Consider the following 20,814-nt stretch of genomic DNA (forward strand, 5'->3'; position numbering starts at 1 on the left):
ACCTTACACCAGTAGTTAAGTGTCTCTTAGTTATCCGATATCCGTACGTGTTTGAAATCAGATTAGGGTTACCAGATTAAACAAATAAAACTACAGAACACCCAGTTATCTGTTAACTCTATATTACAGACAATATAATGCTAATCTCACATGTTAATCTCTTTTTAACCCACCAATTCAAGATCACTAACAAACTGGAAACTCAAGAATGTGAGATTTAGAAAAGCATATGTGAGAAACAGACATAGAGAACAGAATTGTGGACATGGAGAGAGGGCAGGAGATAGGGTGAGATGTATGTGAAGAGTAACATGGAAGCTTAACATTACCATATGTAAAACAGATAGCCAACAGGAATTTGCTGTACGGCTAAGAAACTCAAACAGAGGCTCTGTATCAACCTAGAGGGGTGGGATGGGGAGAAAGATGGGAGGGGAGTTCAAAAGGAAAGGGATATATGTATACCTATGGCTGATTCAGGTTGAAGTTTGACAGAAAACAACAAAATTCTGTAAAGCAATTATCCTTCAATAAAAAAATAAGTTAAAAAAAAAGGATGTGTGAAAGGATGCTTTTCATTTTACATTTTACATTTCAAACTTGCAATGGCAAGAGAAATACTCTCATCACATAAAAATCTAATTTATATTAACAAATAGTCTGCTGAAAGTGAGTAGAATCAGAATACTTATAGAAATTTATATTTCTCCTGGTACAGATAGTAGATATTTTTATTACTGAGCTGCAATGTAATTTATTAATAAATTCCACCATTGATCTAAAAAAAAGAGAGAGTCAGCAACTTATGAAATAGAGCGAATCAGACTAAAATTATTTTATGTCAAATTCCAAAAGGTTCATGAACTTAATTTCTTGTGGATTAAGTGATAAGGGAATTATAACAAGGATAACTTTAGTTTTACTGATTGAACTGTGAAAACATAGAGTTGTAGTGTTTTGTGCAGTCTCTGTTGACATGACTGATCTTAAGAAGAAAAATTATAAGGCAGTGTCATCACATAATGTGAATAATGTGACATAATATGATATCTCAATGGAATATGTATTCATGTGCACCAGCTTTTCTGTTTGATTGTCTCAGATATTTTAAAAAATGACAGTTACTGAAGAGATGCTACAATAAATGAAAGATCTTTTAAACCACAGTAAAGAAACATAACAAAGCCATTATGAATGATGGAGCAAGTTTAGGAAAATGAAAGCTGCTATTAAAGATGGCAGGCTGTCACAACAACAAAAGTAGCAATCAGTGTAATCAAAGCAATAAAATAATACTTGCATTTAGTTTCTTTCAAGGAGTTAATATAATGGACATCTTTTCTAAGTTAACAGTGTTGAATAGTGTTGGATAATAAAAATAGGAAAACTCAGATAAAAATCTCTAAATGGGAAGCAGATTAACATTATTTAGAGTCACCACTCTACACGCTCTTTTTCCTCAGATTTTTCTTTAAGATAGTTTCCTTTATGTCCTTTTTACTTTCCTGTGCATGGTGATTTTTTTTTTAGTGATCTAGTATTATTGAACTAGGTTTATTGTTCCTTGATTTCAATAAATCTATAATCAAATAAAATGGGATCATTTTTATTTTTCACAGCATATGATAAAATCTGAATTTCTTGTAATTATTTCCCCTGTTGTAAAATCACCATTTCTTTTGTAACTTTAAATAGGAAAGCTTTATAAATATATGATATAATTATCTCCACCTGGTATTCAGTGATGCTCCTTATGTTAATAAATGTCTTCTCAGATGATGATGAAACATTGCAATGTGGAAAATACCTTATTTTGGCAATACCACACACAGGCTCATGTTTACTTTCTTCTCAATGATGAATATCCCATATAATAACAAAAGAGTAATTAATTTGTTTGTGGAAGGTTACCTCAGAGCACTTTATGGCTTACATTAGCATTTTTGCCACATCTTTTTTTTTTTTTTTCCATTGAAGGATAATTGCTTTACAGAATTTTGTAGTTTTCTCTCAAACCTCCACATAATAAGCTATCAGATCAGATCAGATCAGTCGCTCAGTCGTGACCGACTCTTTGCGACCCCATGAATTGCAGCACGCCAGGCCTCCCTGACCATCACCAACTCCCGGAGTTCACTCAGACTCATGTCCATCGAGTCAGTGATGCCATCTCATCCTCTGTCGTCCCCTTCTCCTCCTGCCCCCAATCCCTCCCAGCATCAGAGTCTTTTCCAATGAGTCAACTCTTCGCATGAGGTGGCCAAAGTACTGGAGTTTCAGCTTTAGCATCAGTCCTTCCAAAGAAATCCCAGGGCTGATCTCCTTCAGAATGGACTGGTTGGATCTCCTTGCAGTCCAAGGGACTCTCAAGAGTCTTCTCCAACACCACAGTTCAAAAGCATCAATTTTTCGGTGCTCAGCCTTCTTCACAGTCCAACTCTCACATCCATACATGACCACAGGAAAAACCATAGCCTTGACTAGACGAACTTTTGTTGGCAAAGTAATGTCTCCGTTTTGAATATGCTATCTAGGTTAGTCATAACTTTCCTTCCAAGGAGTAAGCGTCTTTTAAAGGTATACATATATCCCCTCCCTTTTGAACCTCCCTCCCATCTCCCTCCCCATCCCACCCCTCTAGGTTGATACAGAGCCTCTGGGTTTCCTGAGCCATACAGCAAATTCCCATTGGCTATCTATTTTACACACGGTAATGTAAGTTTCCATATTACTCTTTCCATACATCTCACCCTCTCCTCCCCTCTCCCTATGTCCATAAGTCTATTCTCTATGTCTGTTTCTCCACTGCTGCCCTGTAAATAAATTCTTCAGTACCATTTTTCTAGATCCTGTATATATGCATTAGAATATATTTATCTTTCTCTTTCTGACTCACTTCACTGTGTATAATAGGTTCTAGGTTCATCCACCTCATTGGAAATGAATCAAATGTGTTCCTTTTTATGGCTGAGTAATATTCCATTGTGTATATATGTACCACAGCTTCTTTATGCAATACATTCATCTGTCAATGGACATCTACATTGTGTCCATGTTCTAGCTATTATAAATAGTGCTGTAATGAACAGTGAGATAAACGTGTCTTTTTCATTTTGGTTTCCTCAGGGTTTGGTCTCCTCCCACTAGGAGTGGGATTGTTGGGTCACATGGTGGTTTTATTCCTGGTTTTTTAAGGAATCTCCATACCGTCTTCCATACTGGCTGTTATCAATTTACATTCCCACCAACAGTGCAGAAGCATTCCCTTTTCTCCACACCCTCTCCAGGATTTATTATTTGTAGATTTTTTTATGATGGCCATTCTGACCAGTGTGAGGTGATATCTTATTGTAGTTTTGATTTGCATTTCTCTGATAATGAGCAGTGTTGAGCATCTTTTCATGTGTTTGTTAGCCATCTGTATGTCTTCTTTGAAGAAATGTCTGTTTAGGTCTTTTTCCCACTTTTTGATTGGATTGTTTGCTCTCCTGTTATTGAGTTGTATGAGAGGCTTGGAAATATATTTTGGAAATTAATCCTTTTTCAGTAATTTTATTTGCTATTATTTTCTCCCATTCTGAGGGTTGTCTTTTCACCTTGCTTATGGTTTCCTTTGCTGTGCAAAAGCTTTTAAGTTTAATCAGGTCCCACTTGTTTACTTTTGTTTTTATTTCCATTACTCTAGGAGGTGGGTCATAGAGGATTTTGCTTTGATTTGTGTCATCAAGTGTTCTGCCTATGTTTTCCTCTAAGAGTTTTATAATTTCTTGTCTTACATCTAGGTCTTTAATCCATTTTGAGTTTATCTTTGTGTACAGTGTTAGGAAGTGTTCTCATTTCATTCTTTTGCATGTAGCTGTCCAGTTTTCCCAGCACCATTTATTGAAAAGGCTGTCTTTGCCCCATTGTATATTCTTGCCTCCTTTGTCAAAAATAAAATACCTGTAGGTGCATGGATTTATTTCTGAACTTTCTATCTTGTTTCATTGGTCTATATTTCTGCTTTTGTGCCAGTACCATACTGTCTTAATGACTGTAGCTTTGTAGTATAATCTGAAGTCTTGATTATACTACAAGGAAGCTTGATTCCTCCAGCTCCATTCTTCTTTCTCAAGACTGCTTTGGCTATTCGGGGTCTTTTGTGTTTCCATATGAATTGTGAAATTTTTTGTTCTAGTTCTGTGAAAAATGTCGTTGGTAATTTGATAGGGATCCCACTGAATTTGTAGACTGCATTTGGTTGTATAGTCATTTTCACAATATTGATGCTTCCTACCCAAGAACATGGAATATCTCTTCATTTGTTTATGTCATCTTTGATTTCTGTCATCAGTGTATTATAAATCATAAATGGCTGATAAATTTTGTAAATGGCTTTTTCTGCATCTATTGAGATTATCATATGGTTTTCATATTTCAGTTTGTTAATATGGTGTATTACTTTGATTGATTTTCATAAATTGAAGAATCCTTGTATCGCTGAAATAAACCCAACCTGATGATAGTGTGTGAGCATTTTGATGTGTTGCTGAATTCTGTTTGCTAAAATTTTGTTGAGGATTTTTGCATCTATGTTCATCAGTGTTATCAGCCTGTAGTTTTCTTTTTGTGTGTTGTCTTTGTCTGGTTTTGGTGATGGCGGCCTCATCGAATGAGTTTGAAAGTGTTCATTCTTCTGCAATTTTTTGAAAGAGTTTTAGAAGGATAAGCATTAGCTCTTCTCTAAATGTTTGATAGAATTCTCCTGTGAAGCCATCTGGTCCTGGGCTTTTGTTTTTTGTGAGTTTTTTTTTTTTTTTTTTTAATCACAGCTTCAATTTCAGTGCTTGTAATTGGGTTGTTCATGATTTCTACTTCTTCCTGGTTCAGTCTTGGAAGATTGAACTTTTCTAAGAATCTGTCCAGTTCTTCCAGGTTATCCATTTTATTGCCTTATAGTTGTTCATAATACTCTCTTATAATCCTTTGTATTTCTGCATTGTCTGTTGTCCTCTCCTTTTTCATTTCTAATTTTGTTGATTTGATTCTTCTCTCTTTTTTTCTTGATGAACCTGGCTAAAGATTTGTCAATTTTGTTTATCTTCTCGAAGAAGCATCTTTCGGTTTTATTAATCTTTACTATTGTTTCTTTCATTTATTTCTGCTCGGATCTTTATGGTTTCCTTCCTTCTACTAATTTTGGGGGTTTTTTGTTCTTCTTTTTCCAGTTGCTTTAGGTGTAAAGTTAAGTTGTCTATTTGCTGTTTTTCTTGTTTCTTGAGGTAGGATTGTATTGCTATAAACTTCCCTCTTAGAACTGCTTTTGCTGCATCTCATAGGTTTTGAGAATCTGTGTTCATTGTCATTAGTTTCTAGAAATTTTTTTATTTCCCTTTTGATTTCTTCAGTAACCTGTTGGTTATTTTGAAACATATTGTGTAATCTCTATGTGTTTGTGTTTCTTACAGTTTTTTTTCTTGTAATTGATATCTAGTATTATTGCATTGTGGTTGGAGAAGATGCTTGATATGATTTCAATTTTCTTAAATTTACTGAGGTTTGATTTGTGACCTAAGATGTGGTCTATCCTGAAGAATGTGCACTTGAGAAGAAGGTGTATTCTTCTGCATTTGGATGGAATATCCTGAAGATATCAGTGGGATCTGTCTTATTTAATGTATCATTTAAGACTGTGTTTTATACTAATTTTCTGTTTTGATGACCTCTCCATTGGTGTGAGTAGGGTGTAAAGTCTCCTACTATTATTGTGTTACTGTCAATTTCTCCTTTCATGTCTGTTAGTGTTTGTCTTATGTACTGAGGTGTTCCTATATTAGGTGCATAGATATTTACAATTGTTGTCTTCTCTTGGATTGATCCCTTGATCATGATGTGGTGTCCTTCCTTATCTCCTGTAATCTTCTTTATTTTAAGGTCTATTTTGTCTGATATGAGGACTGCTACTCCAGCTTTCTATTGCTTCCCAATTGTATGGAATATATTTTTCCATCCTCTCACTTTCAGTCTATAAGTGTCTTTGGGTCTGAAGTGGGTTTCTTGTAGAGAGCATATATATGGGTATTGTTTTTGTATCCATTCAGCCAATTTCTGTCTTTTAGTTGGAGCATTTAATCCATTTACATTTAATGTAATTATTGATATATATGTTTCTACTGCCATTTTCTTAATTGTTTGGGGTTGATTTTGCATATCTTTTTTCTTCTCTTGCATTTCTTGACTATATAAGCCCCTTTAACATTTGTTGTAAAGCTGATTTAGTGGTACTGAATTCTTTTAACTTTTGCTACTCTGAAAAGCTTTTTATTTTTCCATCAGTTTTGAATGAGATCCTTGCTGAGTATTGTAACCTTGGTTGTATATTCCCTTTCCTTTTCCCTTTCATTTCAAAAGGAAATGTAGATTTCCCTTTCAATACTTTAAAAATATTCTGCCATTCCCTTCTGGCCTGCAGAGTTTCTGCTGAAAGATCAGCTGTTAAGTATATGGGGTTTCCCTTGTATGTTACTTGTTGCTTCTCCCTTGCTGCTTTTAATATTTTTTCCTTGTGTTTAGTCTTTGTTAGTTTGATTAGTATGTGTCTTGACATGTTACTCTTTAGGTTTATCCTGTATGGGACTCTTTGTGCCTCATGGACTTCATTGACTATTTCCTTTCAGCTATTTTCAACTATAATCTCTTCAAAAAATTTCTCATACCCTTTCTTTTTCCCTTCTTCTTCTGGAACTCCTATAAATGGAATGTTGGTGCATTTGATATTGTCCCAGAGGTCTCTGAGACTATCATCAGTTCTTTTCATTCTTTTTACTTTATTCTGCTCTTCAGAAATTATTTTCACCATTTTATCTTCAAGCTCACTGATTCATTCTTCTGCTGTAGATATCCTGCTATTGATTACCTCTACAGTATTTTTAATTTCAGTAATTGTGTTTTGTCTCTGAATGTTTATTCTTTAGTTCTTCTTGGTCTTTGTTAATTGATTCTTGCATTTTCTCCATTTTGTTTTCAAGGTTTTGATCATGTTTACTATCATTATTCTGAATCCTTTTTTAGGTATTTTGTCTATTTCCTCTTCATTTATCTGGACTTCTGTGTTTCTAGTTTGTTCCTTCCTTTGTGTAGTATTTCTCTGCCTTATCATTATTTTTTTTAACTTATTGTGTTTGAAGTCTCCTTTTCCCAGGTTTCAAGGAAAGTTGAATTCTTTCCTTGAAGAAGATTGAATTCTTTCTTCCTTTTGGTTTCTGCCTTTCTAAGTTTAGCCCAGTGGTTTGTGTAACCTTCCTATAGGGTGAGATTTGTGCTGTGTTTTTGTTTGTTTTTCCTCTGATGGGCAAGGCTGAGTGAGGTGGTAATCCTATCTGCTGATGATTGGGTTTATATTTTGTTTGTTTGTTTGTTGTTTAGATGAGGCATCCTGTACAGGGTGCCACTGGTGGTTGGGTGATGCCAGGTCTTATATTGAAGTGGTTTCCTTACAGTAAGTTATCACTATTTGATACTCCCTAGGGTTAGTTCTCTGGTAGTCTAGGCTCTTGGAGTCAGTGCTCACACTCCAAAGGCTCCAGGCTTGATCACTGGTCAAGAAAGAAGATTCCACAAGTGGTTTGTTATGGCATTAAGTGAGATTAAAACAAATATCCAAAAACAAGAAACCAAAGATGAACCCCAGACAAATGGTAGTTACAAAATCAGGCAAATAATAATTAAAATAATGGAATATACACATATACATATACATCCATGAGCAAAGTCAAACAGTCCAACAAAAATAAAATACCGTAGATTGACCCAGTGAACAAAGGAAATCAAAAATTATATTTACCAGTTAAGAACAAAACTAACTAAATCACAAACTGGAAAACAAAACTAAAGCAAGGTGCCAAGTGGGGAATAAAGCAATGAAAACAAAATTAACAAATATGTTGAGAGGAAAGGAAAGAAAGAAATGAAAGAAAGAATAAATAGGCAAAGTTAAATAGAGGTAGATGAAGAAGATTTATATACATTAAAGATTAACTGCAAGGGGAAAAGAACAGCAGGAAGCAAAAAAAGGAATAAATGTAGAATAAATATAATAGGTTTAAAACATTAACAATTAAAATTATAAAAAAGAGAAATTATTAAAAAAAGAAAATGGAAGAAGAAACAAAAAGAAAAAAAAAAAAGGTATACACCCGTAAGTAAAATAAAAACAGTCCAACAAAAATAAAGTACAATAGGTTGACCTGGTAAACAAAGAAAAGCAAAAATTGTATATACCAGAACAACACTAACTAAAGCACAAACTGGAAAGTGAAATTAAAGCAAGGTGCCAATTGGGGATTAAAGCAATGAAAATAAAACTAACAAATATGTTGGGAGGAAAGGGAAAAAAAAGAAAGAATAGATATGCAAAGTTAAATAGAGGTAGATGAAGAAGATTTATATACATTAAAGATTAATTACAAGGGGAAAAGAATAGTAAGAAAAGCAAACAATGGAATAAATGTAGAGAAAATAATAGTAGGTTTTTTTGTCTAATTTTATTTTATTTTTAATTTTAATACATAATTGTATTAGTTTTGCCAAATATCAAAATGAATCCGCCACAGGTATACATGTGTTCCCCATAGTAGGTTTTAAAAATTAAAAATAAAAGAAAAAGGGAAAACTCCATAGAACTGCAAAAACCCAACTCAGAGACAGAGGTTTATAACAACAATAAAAAATGTGACTGAGAAACAAACAAACAAAAAAGCTCGAAAGCTTAATTCGATTTCCTAGTGCCAGTAAAATCAACAACTACAACAGAGGGGGGAAAAGGGGAAGAAAAAGAAAAAAAAATCCAAAAGAATCTACAGAACAAGTCAAAACATAAGAATAATAAATGTTTTTCTTGAGTCACTGCTGTCAGAGTCCTTTCCCTTGCTGGAAGTCACAGTCCACCTCACCTCCCTTGGATGCCCTCCAACACGGTACTGATCTCTGGACCTGCTGTGGGGGCAGCTCAGATTCTAACCTGGTCCTATTTCTGTGTGTTCTTTCCTCCATTGTCCACAGCTATCAAAACTAGTGCATTTTATTTTGTGGGAGCTCTCAATGACTTTTTATATATTCCACAGACACGGAGTCTGCCTAGATGATCGTGTGGATTTAATCTGCATCTTGTACAGCTGTGGGAAGATTTTGGGTCTTCTTCCTTATTAACACTGCCCATGGGTTTCAATTGTGGTTTTATTTCCACCTCTACGTATGGGTCATCCACTGGGGTTTGCTCCTGAGACTGCCCTGGAGGACCTGGGTTTGCCCCTTTGAAGGCCAGGTGTGGAGGCAGTACAGCTGCTTGGGTCACAGGGATTCTGGCAGCATCAGGTACTCAAGGGAGTTGGCAGCTAGGGCAGGAGGAAATAGTGCTTTAGAAGGGTATGGCAACCAGTATTGGCCAAAAAGCTCCAGTATTCTTGCCTAGAAAACCCTCCTCCCTCCCTGACAGAGAAGCCTGGCAGGCCACAGTCTACAAGTTCTCAAAGAGTCAGACACTACAGAAGTGACCCTGTGCTTATAGATGCAAGACTTTTTTATGTCTGTGGCAGCTCTGCCCCAGTGAGAGTTGAGCATGAAGGCAGCATGGCTGCTTGGCTTGCGGGGACCCTGGAGGCAGCAAGTGTACAGGGACTTGGACTGCCTCTGCGGCAGGAGTTATGGCCCTATCAGAGTCTTTTTTTTTTTTTTTTTTTTTTTTGAGCCTCTTGTAACTGGTGATTAGAAGGCCTTTTTGGCCAGTCTTTCTCTGTAGCTCTGCCCTCAGGCACTTAGAGGGCTACCTTGCTGGGATCCTTCTCTGTTGTTCAGCGTGTCAGGCACATAGAGGGGGCCCCCCTGTTTGGGGTCCTACTCTTAGATCAGCGCATCAGGCACTTAAAGGGGCTCCCTGGGTGGAGTCCTATTCTGTGGTTCAATGCGGCAGGCGTTTGATGGGCCAGCCTCTCTATTGTTCAACCAACAATGCTGGTGTGTGGGGAGAGAGGGACTATGGTGATGGCTCCACCCCTTCCGTGTGACTCAGCAGTATTGCCTTGCTTCTATGGTTGCCTGGCTTTCCTCCACAGGCATTTCCCACCACAATGTCCTCCCTCACATCCCCTCAATCCATCTCTCTGCAGTCAACAGCAGCCCTCACCCTGGGATTATTCCACAATCCCTGAACTCCAGCTGCCAGCTGCTGCACCTTCCAGGGAACCTGGGTCCCTGTCCTGGGTATGTATGGCTGTGGCAAGACTGTCTGATTCTCATTCCATTTATGCTGTTTCACTCTCAGTCTTAAATGTTTTCTCCTCTGACTCAGAAAATTGCCTGGATGTGGGAATCGGACTTCTGCTTTAGTTCCCCCACCCGCCAAGGGAAGGTCCAGTCCTACTAACACTCCTGCTTTTCCCCCTAGTTCCTTCATCCTACCAAGATTTGCATGGTTCTATATATTATTTTCCACTGGTCAGGTACTCATGTCCGCTCTCAACTGGTATTCCGCATGAACTTCTGTGTCTGAAGGTGTATTCCTGATGTATCCATGGAGAGAGATGTACTCCATGTCCACCTGCTCCTCTGCCATCTTGTTCTCTTTTGCCACACCTTTTAATGTTTAAGGGACTCCAGCTCTGCTGGGTCATTTTACTAAAGCTCCATAGAATCCACAACAAAACCAATTTATTCACAGTATATGACACTCTCTCTATGCTTTCTTTAATCCAATGCACAATCTATAGGCCTCAACCATTAAAGCTTTCATTATAACTTTGTTCTTTTGTAAAAAAAAAAAAAAAAAAAATCTCTAAAGATCTGAGAAATGCTGCTTTTTCTTTAGCAACAACTTCCTCCGTAGCAGCAAGATATATAGAGTGTGGTATACCAGATCCCTTTAATCCTAGTTAAAGTTAAAAGAAAAATCAAAATTTTAACTTATTTTAGGGGTAAAGCTTGTATCAAAGAACAGAGTGAAGTCTTTTCAAAAATATGTGCATGTGCACTAAGTCCCTTCAGTCATGTTTGACTGTGGGACCCCATGGATTATAGCCCACCAGGTTCCTCTGTCGATGGGATTTCCCAGGCAAGAATACTGGAGTGGGTTGCCATTTCCTCCTCCAGGGGATCTTCCTGACCCAGGGATCAAACATGCATATTTTACATCTCTGCCTTTGTCAGGCAGGTTCTTTACCACTAGGGCCACTTGGGAGGTCCTTTTCAAAAATATGGCACTTTCTAAATTTGAACTTGTGGAAGCAGAGATCCCAGGTCACTACACAGGAAAACTGCTGTTCCTGATGAGGGTTTCAGGGGTCTCAAATGAGATGTGTTTCTTACAACCATCAGGGTAACTTGATTTTAGGGTATTATTGTGATTTAAACTTACATGTACCATATCAGTTACCAATGCACTAATATTGCATTTATATTATACTTTCTTCTGAATGATTTTAGTGTCCTTTAGGTCCTTGAGACACCAAGTTGTAATGCCACTATTCCAAAGTGCTAGGTTTCTAATTCACAATCAGGAGATCATGATCTTCCAAATAGGAAGTGGCTCATTATTTATTTTTAGTCTTTAGTGTAAAGACTTTGTCCTGGGAGTCCACCAGCTGTGTGATATCAGTTTCCCACCCCAGTCCTCAGTTCTTGGTCTGTAAAACATGGAGTTTTTGACTGGATGATCTCTGAAGTCCTTTGTAGCTCTGACATTCTTTTCGTCTGTGACTCATTATATTATTTTATGAATAAACTTCTAAGTAGTTTACTTTTTCTTTTTTCTTTCTCAATAGCATTCTTAAAAATGAAAAAGCGTGTGGTTCTACCTTTGCAAACTCTTATGTCTGGTCCCTAATTAAGAAAAATAAGAATGAAGCAAATTAAGAAATGTGTATGTTGTTTTTCTTACCACTGTTTCAAAGATGTATGTGATTATTGTATGGTATAAAAGTCTTCTTAGTTTTAGGCTCTCACACTGGTACACCTGAAGTGAGGCACCACTCCTCATAGTGCAGCACACATCTCAGGCCTATTGTGGCTATTTTCTGCATATCTCTATCGCATATGGAGTTGAATTCTGTAAACAGGCAACATCAATAACATTTATATCCCCTTTGTCAAATGTAGGTTTAGAAATTTATCTTAGTATTCTGGTGCTTCTAACCCTCTTTGATTGTAACTGCTGATGCTGCGTCGCTTCAGTCATGTCCAACTCTGTGCGACCCCACAGACGGCAGCCCACCAGGCTTCCCGTCCCTGGGATTCTCCAGGCAAGAACACTGGAGTGGGTTGCCATATCCTTTTCCAATGCATGAAAGTGAAAAGTGAAAGTGAAGTCGTTCAGTCATGTCCGACTCTTAGAGACCCCATGGACTGCAGCCTACCAGGCTCCTCCGTCCATGGGGTTTTCCAACTTTCTTTTCAAAAAACTAGGTTTATTTCATAAATTTATGAATAAAAATGCATTCCATTCCTTGTAATTACATAACATCTTTGTAAGGTTTGATGTCTTTGTTGATTGTAGGTTTTGTTCCAGTTAAATGATCAACAGCTTTTCCACAAAGAAGATTTTTTGATTAATGTCCATTTTTATCTCTTAAAAGGATCCTTCCCGGCCATTGGGGTGGAAACGTTCTGCCCCAGCTTCCTGAGGGCAGGGTTTTTAAATAGCCTCCAGGCCCCGCATCCAGCGCCAGGGGGAGGATCTTTGCCCCCCAGGATTCCTGCTGGTAGGTATTTCAGGTGAAGTTTTCTGCCACCAGATACAGCAGTAGAACTGTGCTTACAATTGACAGACCCACAATACAGAAATAAATATTTCTGAAATATATTGTTGAACAGAAGTGCAAGTGGCTTTTTGATTAATAGATGAAGAAACCACATTTGTGATGCATAATGCTCCAAGAATAATGTAAAGAAAGTGGAAGAAGGATCTCTAAACTGAGCATCTGATCAGTATAGTGCTGCCTCTTTCTTCTAGGGAAGATTTTTCATAAATAAAAACAAGAGATTCAGGTCCCAAATTTGTAACTCAAGAATAAAACAAGGTCGAATTTAAGCCACTTTACCACTTGGAATTGGCTAGAAAAGAGAATTTAAAACAGTTTTATTAACTGAAAAATAATTCTGCATTTATAGTTTACAGAGATTTAAATAAAGTTCCATTTCACTAAAGAAAAATTATTTGAAAAAAAGTGAGAAAGTAGCAAATGTGACATTTAACATTAACAAAAAGACAATTCTGAGTAAGAAAATTAATGCACACTTTTCCCTAGAAATGTCAATCTGACCAAAACCATATTTTATCAATGAAGAGTAACAAAATATAGGATATTGAATCTTTTAAAATATAATTTCAAAATTTAGTAAATCACTTTGTATTATACTTATCCATTATCCATTATCCTTAGTATTATGATAATCATAAATTGTCTTATTATTGTTATTTTGTAAAATATCCAGCTTTCTTCCTCCCTTTTTCATGAAACATGCAAATCCATTTTACATGTGTTTAGAAAAATGGAATTAGGATATTGATCCTTGAATTTTTATCATAATTTTTGTGGTTTTTGTATCATAGATAATACTATGCTACAAGTTATGGTAATGATCCTATATTTTCACAAGGTGACCCAGCCAGCCAAATAATGAGAGCATTTGAAAAACTAGGGAATAAAATGGAAACAAAATCCCATCATGCAAATTTCTTACTTTTCTTAGCAAAATTATGCCATCAAAGCCTAAAATTATTACACTGACTTTTTTCATTTGCCTTTCAATTACCCTTGCCTACTTTCAATTACTCTTTCCTACAAAAAGTAACAAACCATAGTATGCTTCCATGTCATTTGGTTTTATCATTGGATAATTACTGAAGTGGCCAACAATGCCATGGATAAAGTAGGGACCAAAATTATATGAAACAAAAATTAGCAATTTTTATTCTCGTGAGTGTGATGCCACCCTTTTTTTCTCTCTAGAACAAAGTGGTATCAGTTGCATAGAAATTTTATTGTTGGTGGTGGTGGTGGTGGTGGTAGTGATGGTAATGTTGCAAAAAATTAGAAATAGAAGTCTATATAAACTGAGCTCTCAGAGTTAACAGCAAATATAAAAAATATAGCTTTCATACATATTATTAAGATTTCACCAATTGGAATTGGAGAGATGAATGGATGATTTATAGTTTGATAGTTTAATCTTTAACTCTTAATGACAAATCTTGGTGGATTTAGGTATGTTTGGCAGAAATGACAATATGAACTTCAGTAGAGACTTGACTTATTCAACATTACTGGTAAAAGTGATAACCCTTGTCATTTAGCCACTGAGAATGATAGAAGCAAGATAGTGTTTCTATAACACATACACAAAAACAACTTTCCAGAGAGGAATCTAGAAGAACACTAGCACTCTGTTCATCTAAGCTTTCAGCCAAATTCGCCTCCAGCCTTCATGGGAGACAAAACAGTTCAGTTTTCATTACTTACATACAAATCAGGTATAACAAAATTGCTTCATAAAAAAAATTATAGATCTAAACTTGTTCCTATTCCCTCAAAGTGAAATTAACTGACCTGACTTTTTCTGGCTTATATCACTTTGATAAGTGATCCCTGTATACTCTCTCTGGTATTTTTCAGTAATCATGCTATGATTTCAAAGGTAATTTTTATCCTCTTTCATTCAGCTATAGTTTATTTCCCAAGAATTTGCTGTATAATTTTGTGTTAAGAAGGGTGAAGCAGTGATCATGAGAAGTTTTTATTGTTTCATGTTAAAAAAGGAAAAAACTAAGCTATTTATTTGCTACCTACTAGCTGAGTGACTCTTTGGGTTTAAGACACCATTTGAGGACACAAAGCACCCCTTCCTTTAACCTGTATCATGGTACTTTTAAAAAGCTGGCCAGAGGTTGATGGCTACTGGGCAGAAATTAATTTTCTTTATACCAATTGATTATATGTCGCAGAACTTTCAGGGTCTCATAGATATTCACTATGTCATTCAAAGAATCAGAAAATCTGTTCTAATTATGGTACTAATTTAGTTCCCAATTACTTCCTTAATCAAATTTAAATGAGATACATGATTATGCCTTGTATAAAATAGGTTATTTGCATTCATGTCACACTGTTCTATTAAGGAATAATATTTTTGCAATGTTTTTACACTAATAATAAAAGAATCACTGAATCATGAGAACCAGAAAGCAGACAAGTCTGAAATCTGTATTTATGGAATGGCTGTCAATTGTTTATATGACCTTTCTCATTGCTAGAAGGGTTGTAGTAAAGGGTTATTATTCTTAGTTTCAAATAGAGAAAAACACCAGGAAGTGATGGGCTGAAAATTGAATACCAAATATATTCATATGTTATTGCAGTGCTTTTCAAATAGTAGTCACTCAGTGAAGTAAGAAAATCCCAGGAGAGAAGGCAGGAAGAGTGGGGAGGGGAGCTAACACAAACAAAGTGGATGGGGAAAGAAAGGAAAAATAATTATAAAAAGACATAAGTCAACTTATATTTTTTTTTAATCAAACTCTTCCCCATTGTATTCCTCCCTATTAAATTCAAAGTCTATCTCCTTGAATTAATGTCCTTCTTGGAAATATGTCATCCAAGTATAATCTACAATGATAAAGTTGGTCTCTTTGCTCCACCTAGTTATTCCTTTGATCTATTTCTGTAGTCAAACAGTATTTGAAAGTGAGACAGAACATTTTGTATGCCATAGTGTACTGATTATACACAGGGTCTTAGACTGATGACTCACCTTATGACAGACTCTACCTTTACACTTTTGATGGTTTCATATGCTTACAATAAACAAAGAAAATCAGAGTAATGAAGTTTTTGAGAAATAGAATTATTCACTAATAATGATGATGCAATAATATTTGGAAGATTCACTGGTCCAATTTTCTGTCCAGAGTTATAGCAATAACTCTGACATCATGTGACATCTTAAATTTACATAAGATCCAAACATTACAATGTATCTTGAAAACTTATTTATAAAATATAAAGGTATATTCATTATGCTCAGAAGGTAATACCTTAGGTTGAGGTTGAGTATGATTAGCTCAAAAACTCTATGTTACACTTTTATAACAGTGTCATTGTGGAAGACTTGATGCTATTTTTCATTAATGAAATAATTCGTATATATAGAGGTTAGATTCTAGGCCAAACCTAGATATATACCTTAAACTAAGAAGCTTTTTTAATTATGAGTAAAGTCCAGAAAACAGCAATCACAGAAAGCAGTCTACATGTAGAATTTAGAAATAGATAAATTCTAAAAGAAAAAAATCAATGTTGAAGGTCTTCCTAATACTTCCTTTGTGGTTAGTTTGGAAGCTCTTTAATTGTTGAGGGGATATTCTCCTGAAACACCATCTCAGTTTGTCTACCTATGCTTAAATATAATGCTATATATAAAACACCTTTTTTGAGATTTTTACCTGGTTGGATAGAATCACCGACTCAATGGACATGGGTTTGTGTGGACTCTGGGAGTTGGTGATGGACAGGGAGGCCTGGAGTGCTGCGGTTCATGGGGTCGCAAAGAGTCGAACACGACTGAGTGACTCAACTGAACTGAACTGAACTTGAGTTTTTCTCCACTGCATGCCATATGTTAGGTTCAAGGTAAATGACGGGGTAAATAGCTTTTTTCACCTTGCTTTGCCAATTTTGTGAGACTTCCTGTCTGTTTACTCTGAGTCAGTTTAAAAAACAACTGTGAACACATGAGGACTCAAACACCAGACTTGCAATTATTAGGTATATCAGTTCAGTTCAGTCACTCATTCGTGTCTGACTCTTTGCAACCCCATGGACTGCAGCATGCCAGGCTTCCCTGTCCATCACCAACTCCCAGAGCTTGCTCAAACTAATGTCCATTGAGTCAGTGATGCCATCCAACCCTCTCATCCTGTCCTCCCGTTCCCCTCCTGCCTTCAAACTTCCTCAGCATCAGGGTCTTTTCCAGCGAGTCAGTTCTTCACATCAGGTGGCTAAAGTATTGAAGCTTCAGCCTTAGCATCAGTCCTTCCAATGAACTCCCAGGACTAGTCTCCTTTAGGATTGACTGGTTGGATCTCCTTGCTGTCCAAGGGACTCTCAAGAGTCATCTTCAACACCACAGTTCAAAAGCATCAAGTCTTTGGTGCTCAGCTTTCTTTATAGTCCAACTCTCACATCCATGTATGACTACTGGAAAAACAATACCTTTGACTAGACAGAGCTTTGTTGGTAAAGTAATGTGTCTGCTTTTTAATATGCTGTCTAGGTTCGTCATTGCTTTTCTTCCAAGGAGCAAGTGTCTTTTAATTTCATGGCTGTGGTAACCATCTGCAGTGATTTTGGAGCCCCTCCCCCCCACCCCGCAAAAAAAAAAAAAAAAATCTGTCACTGTTTTCATTGTTCCCCCATCTACTTGCCATGAAGTGATGGGACCAGATGCCATGATCTTCGTTTTTTGAATGTTGAGTTTTAAGCCAGCTTTTTCACTCTCCTCTTTCACTTTCATCAAGAGGGTCTTTAGTTCCTCTTTGCTTTCTGCCATGAGGGTGGTGTCATCTGCATATCTAAGGTTAATCATTAGGTATATGATTAATAGTAATATTTAATATCATTTATTTTTTACCTTTGGAAAGAGGTTTGGATGAGCCTTATACTCAAGTAACCAGACTTTTTTGTATCCTTACTGCTGTCTCCTGACAGTAATTATTAAGACATGAATTCACAATTCAAGTTTCTATAAACCAATAACAGATCCAACTAGACCATTTCTATAGCAAAGGACATACAGTGCCAAGCCAATATTAAAATGTCTCTGAAGTATGTTAGCAATGATTATCAGTATTTTCCTTTCCATATTTCATGTGAAATCCTATACGGATCAGGGCAAATATCGCATGCACTATTATCCTGTCAAAAAAATTGTATTGAGAAGGCATATAGTTTAGATATTAGAAATAAGCCAGGAAAAATAAGTAAGGTTGAAGTGGCAGAGACTCTAGGATCTAGTGAATATCAGATTTTGATGCATATAGAGTACTGCAGAAAGGCATTAATGTAAATATATAAGACTGGATGGCAGGCTTTGAAGGAATATACAGTGAGTTAAGAAAAATTGGCATGAACTCAGTTTATCAAGGGAAATCAACAATGGAAAAGTATATATCTTTTAAATACAATCAAACTGCAGTTTAGAAAAATCAAAGTAAACTGTTCCACTTCTTTATATGTTCAGGCATCCTAAAAAAAAAAAAAAAATCAGTATCTTTGTTTTCAGTCTACAATTGGATATTTAAAACTTAATCACTTTTGACAAAATTTCTACTTGCTACAGTTCTCCTGTGAATGATTATTCTTTTTATATTTTTTGGTAGTATTTATGGCAAATTTCTTTATGTTTAACAAATACTGTTGTAATAAATGTACATAAAAGATAAGAGATGTTGGTTTACATTTCATGTAAGAAGTCTTCGGGGTGGGGGCGGGGCGGGAAACAAACTCTTTTTTGGTTGAAGGGTGTGTATTTTATATATTTCTGTGGCTAAAAATGTTGCCAATTACCCTGAATAAGATGTATGTGAATGAGTGTTTTTGTTTGTACCTACTTAAACCAAGAGCTAATTATAATAGGAATAAATTAAATTAGATTAAATGTGCAAAGTAAAATCCTGAATAAATGATTCAAAGTGCAAATTTTGAATTTGTGTGTGGTAAGAGAAACCTTCATCTTGATTCCTAATTCCTGGTTTCTTTATTCCTTGCAATGTGTATGATTTCAAGCCCCAGTAAGCCCCTCAATACTGTTCTGCACAGTTATGTCTCCTAGACAATGCTCCTCCTTGAAAGTTTATTCAGCTCCAGACTTTAAAAGGAAATTCTGTAAACTGCAACTATTTGAAACTAGGATAGGGACTCTGAGGTAGGATCAGGGAAAAGACCAAGATTATTCTATTTCAGATTTGAGGAAAGGTATAGAGGAGAGAAGGTCACTGATTAAATGACAGAGAATACACCCTGCTGACAGAAGCACAAGAAACGTGACATGAGTGACTGTATTTCTAGTTCAGATCAGATCAGTCACTCAGTCGTGTCCGACTCTTTGCGACCCCATGAATCGCAGCACCACAGGCCTCCCTGTCCATCACCAACTCCCGGAGTTCACCCAGACTCACGTCCATCAAGTCAGTGATGCCATCCAGCCATCTCATCCTCTGTCATCCCCTTCTCCTCTTGCCCCTAATCCCTCCCAGCATCAGAGTCTTTTCCAATGAGTCAACTCTTCGCATGAGGTGGCCAAAGTATTAGAGTTTCAGCTTTAGTATCAGTCCTTCCAATGAACACCCAGGACTGATCTCCTTTAGGATGGACTGGTTGGATATCCTTGCAGTCCAAGGGACTCTCAAGAGTCTTCTCCAACACCACAGTTCAAAAGCATCAATTCTTCGGTGCTCAGCCTTCCTCACAGTCCAACTCTCACATCCATACATGACCACAGGAAAAACCATAGCCTTGACTAGACGAACCTTTGTTGACAAAGTAATGTCTCTGCTTTTGAATATGCTAAGTTGGTCATAACTTTCCTTCCAAGGAGTAAGCGTATTTCTAGTTAAACATATGTAAACACTTTAATTTTAAACATATGTAAACACCCCCCTTAAACAACAGTGTTTGCAACACTGTTATTGCTAGGTTAGAATTATTTAAAAACACTTTTTGGCATATATTGATATGTTAGGAGAGAGTGTAATTTCCTCAGTTCTGTCTCACTACAACAAAGATTTAAAATGACGGACCAGTGTTACAGCTTCATTACAGCTCAGAGTTTTATTTGGTAAAGAAAATCCATCCCCACGCATGAAGATGAGCTGACCTCGCAGGAGAGGAGTCAGTCGGTCTTGGCTCCCTCTTTTTATATGCTTTGGCTCCTCCCACCTGGCCTGCCCTAGGCAAACTAGGCAAACTAGAGCTAGCCAGGAAGGGGACCTGTTTGTTTCACCTGAGGTTCTCACTCTGATCCACGAATTTTTCCTTTGTTCCCTTTTCACAGGCTTTTCCCCTTTCTTTGTCTATCTTTTAGCCACTGCCATTTTGGACTCCTTTTTCTATTCTAACTATTCCAAAACCACTGCAAGAAAGGTTAGCCAGATAACATTAAGATTTGTGTTTGGTCTGCTTCCTTTGTTGCTTAAGGTCAGTGAGTTCCAAAGAGTATGTATGTCATCTTTTGGTTCTTTGACTTTCCTGAGGAGAAATACACAAAAGGTTAGAAAATGATTTAAAATTTATGGATGACCACTTGAAGATATCATTTGGACAAAGAAAAGTCAGGATGAGAATATATATAAAATGAAGGTGTAATTCAAACCTTCAAGTATCATTCAGTCTATAAAAACTTTAATCTGTTGCACAATCTGTGGGTTTAAGGACTCCTATTGTTAGATGATCCTGATGTTGTGGTACAGTTCACAGACTCAGATTCTTTATGGAGTATACTTTGTTTTCTGGCCAAAAATAACAGACTCTCTTTTCCAAGAAAATGGATATATACTCATATAAATAAATGTTTGTATATAATTTTAGGAAGTCTCTGGCTCTCTTGAAGTCCATCAATGAAGAATTTCAGATTATTAAAAACTTAATATTCTATATGTAAAGCTCTGTTTCACTGACATCATGAGCAGCAGCATCTTCATGTAAGATTGACAATGCATTTAAAAGAAAAAGAAACAAAGCCCAGGGTGCATTTGGTATCAAACTCCAACATTTACAGGCTTCCCTTGTGGCT

General features: G+C 36.4%; 1 protein-coding gene across 4 annotated transcripts in view; it reads left to right on the forward strand.

The window, feature by feature from the left end:
* Window positions 1-20,814, forward strand: part of EPHA6 (EPH receptor A6) — a 1,027,581-nt gene that overhangs the window by 837,806 nt on the left and 168,961 nt on the right. For 2 of the 4 annotated variants that reach the window (XM_070786786.1, XM_070786797.1), the window contains one exon: window positions 12,603-12,728. The exons of the other annotated variants lie outside the window; for them this stretch is intronic. In XM_070786786.1, the coding sequence (XP_070642887.1) occupies window positions 12,603-12,728 (126 nt within the window). The remainder of the gene's footprint in view (window positions 1-12,602; window positions 12,729-20,814) is intronic. 4 annotated transcript variants of the gene reach the window in all.

This window comes from Bos indicus, chromosome 1 (genome assembly GCF_029378745.1).
Source record: "Bos indicus isolate NIAB-ARS_2022 breed Sahiwal x Tharparkar chromosome 1, NIAB-ARS_B.indTharparkar_mat_pri_1.0, whole genome shotgun sequence".
NCBI lineage: Eukaryota > Metazoa > Chordata > Mammalia > Artiodactyla > Bovidae > Bos > Bos indicus.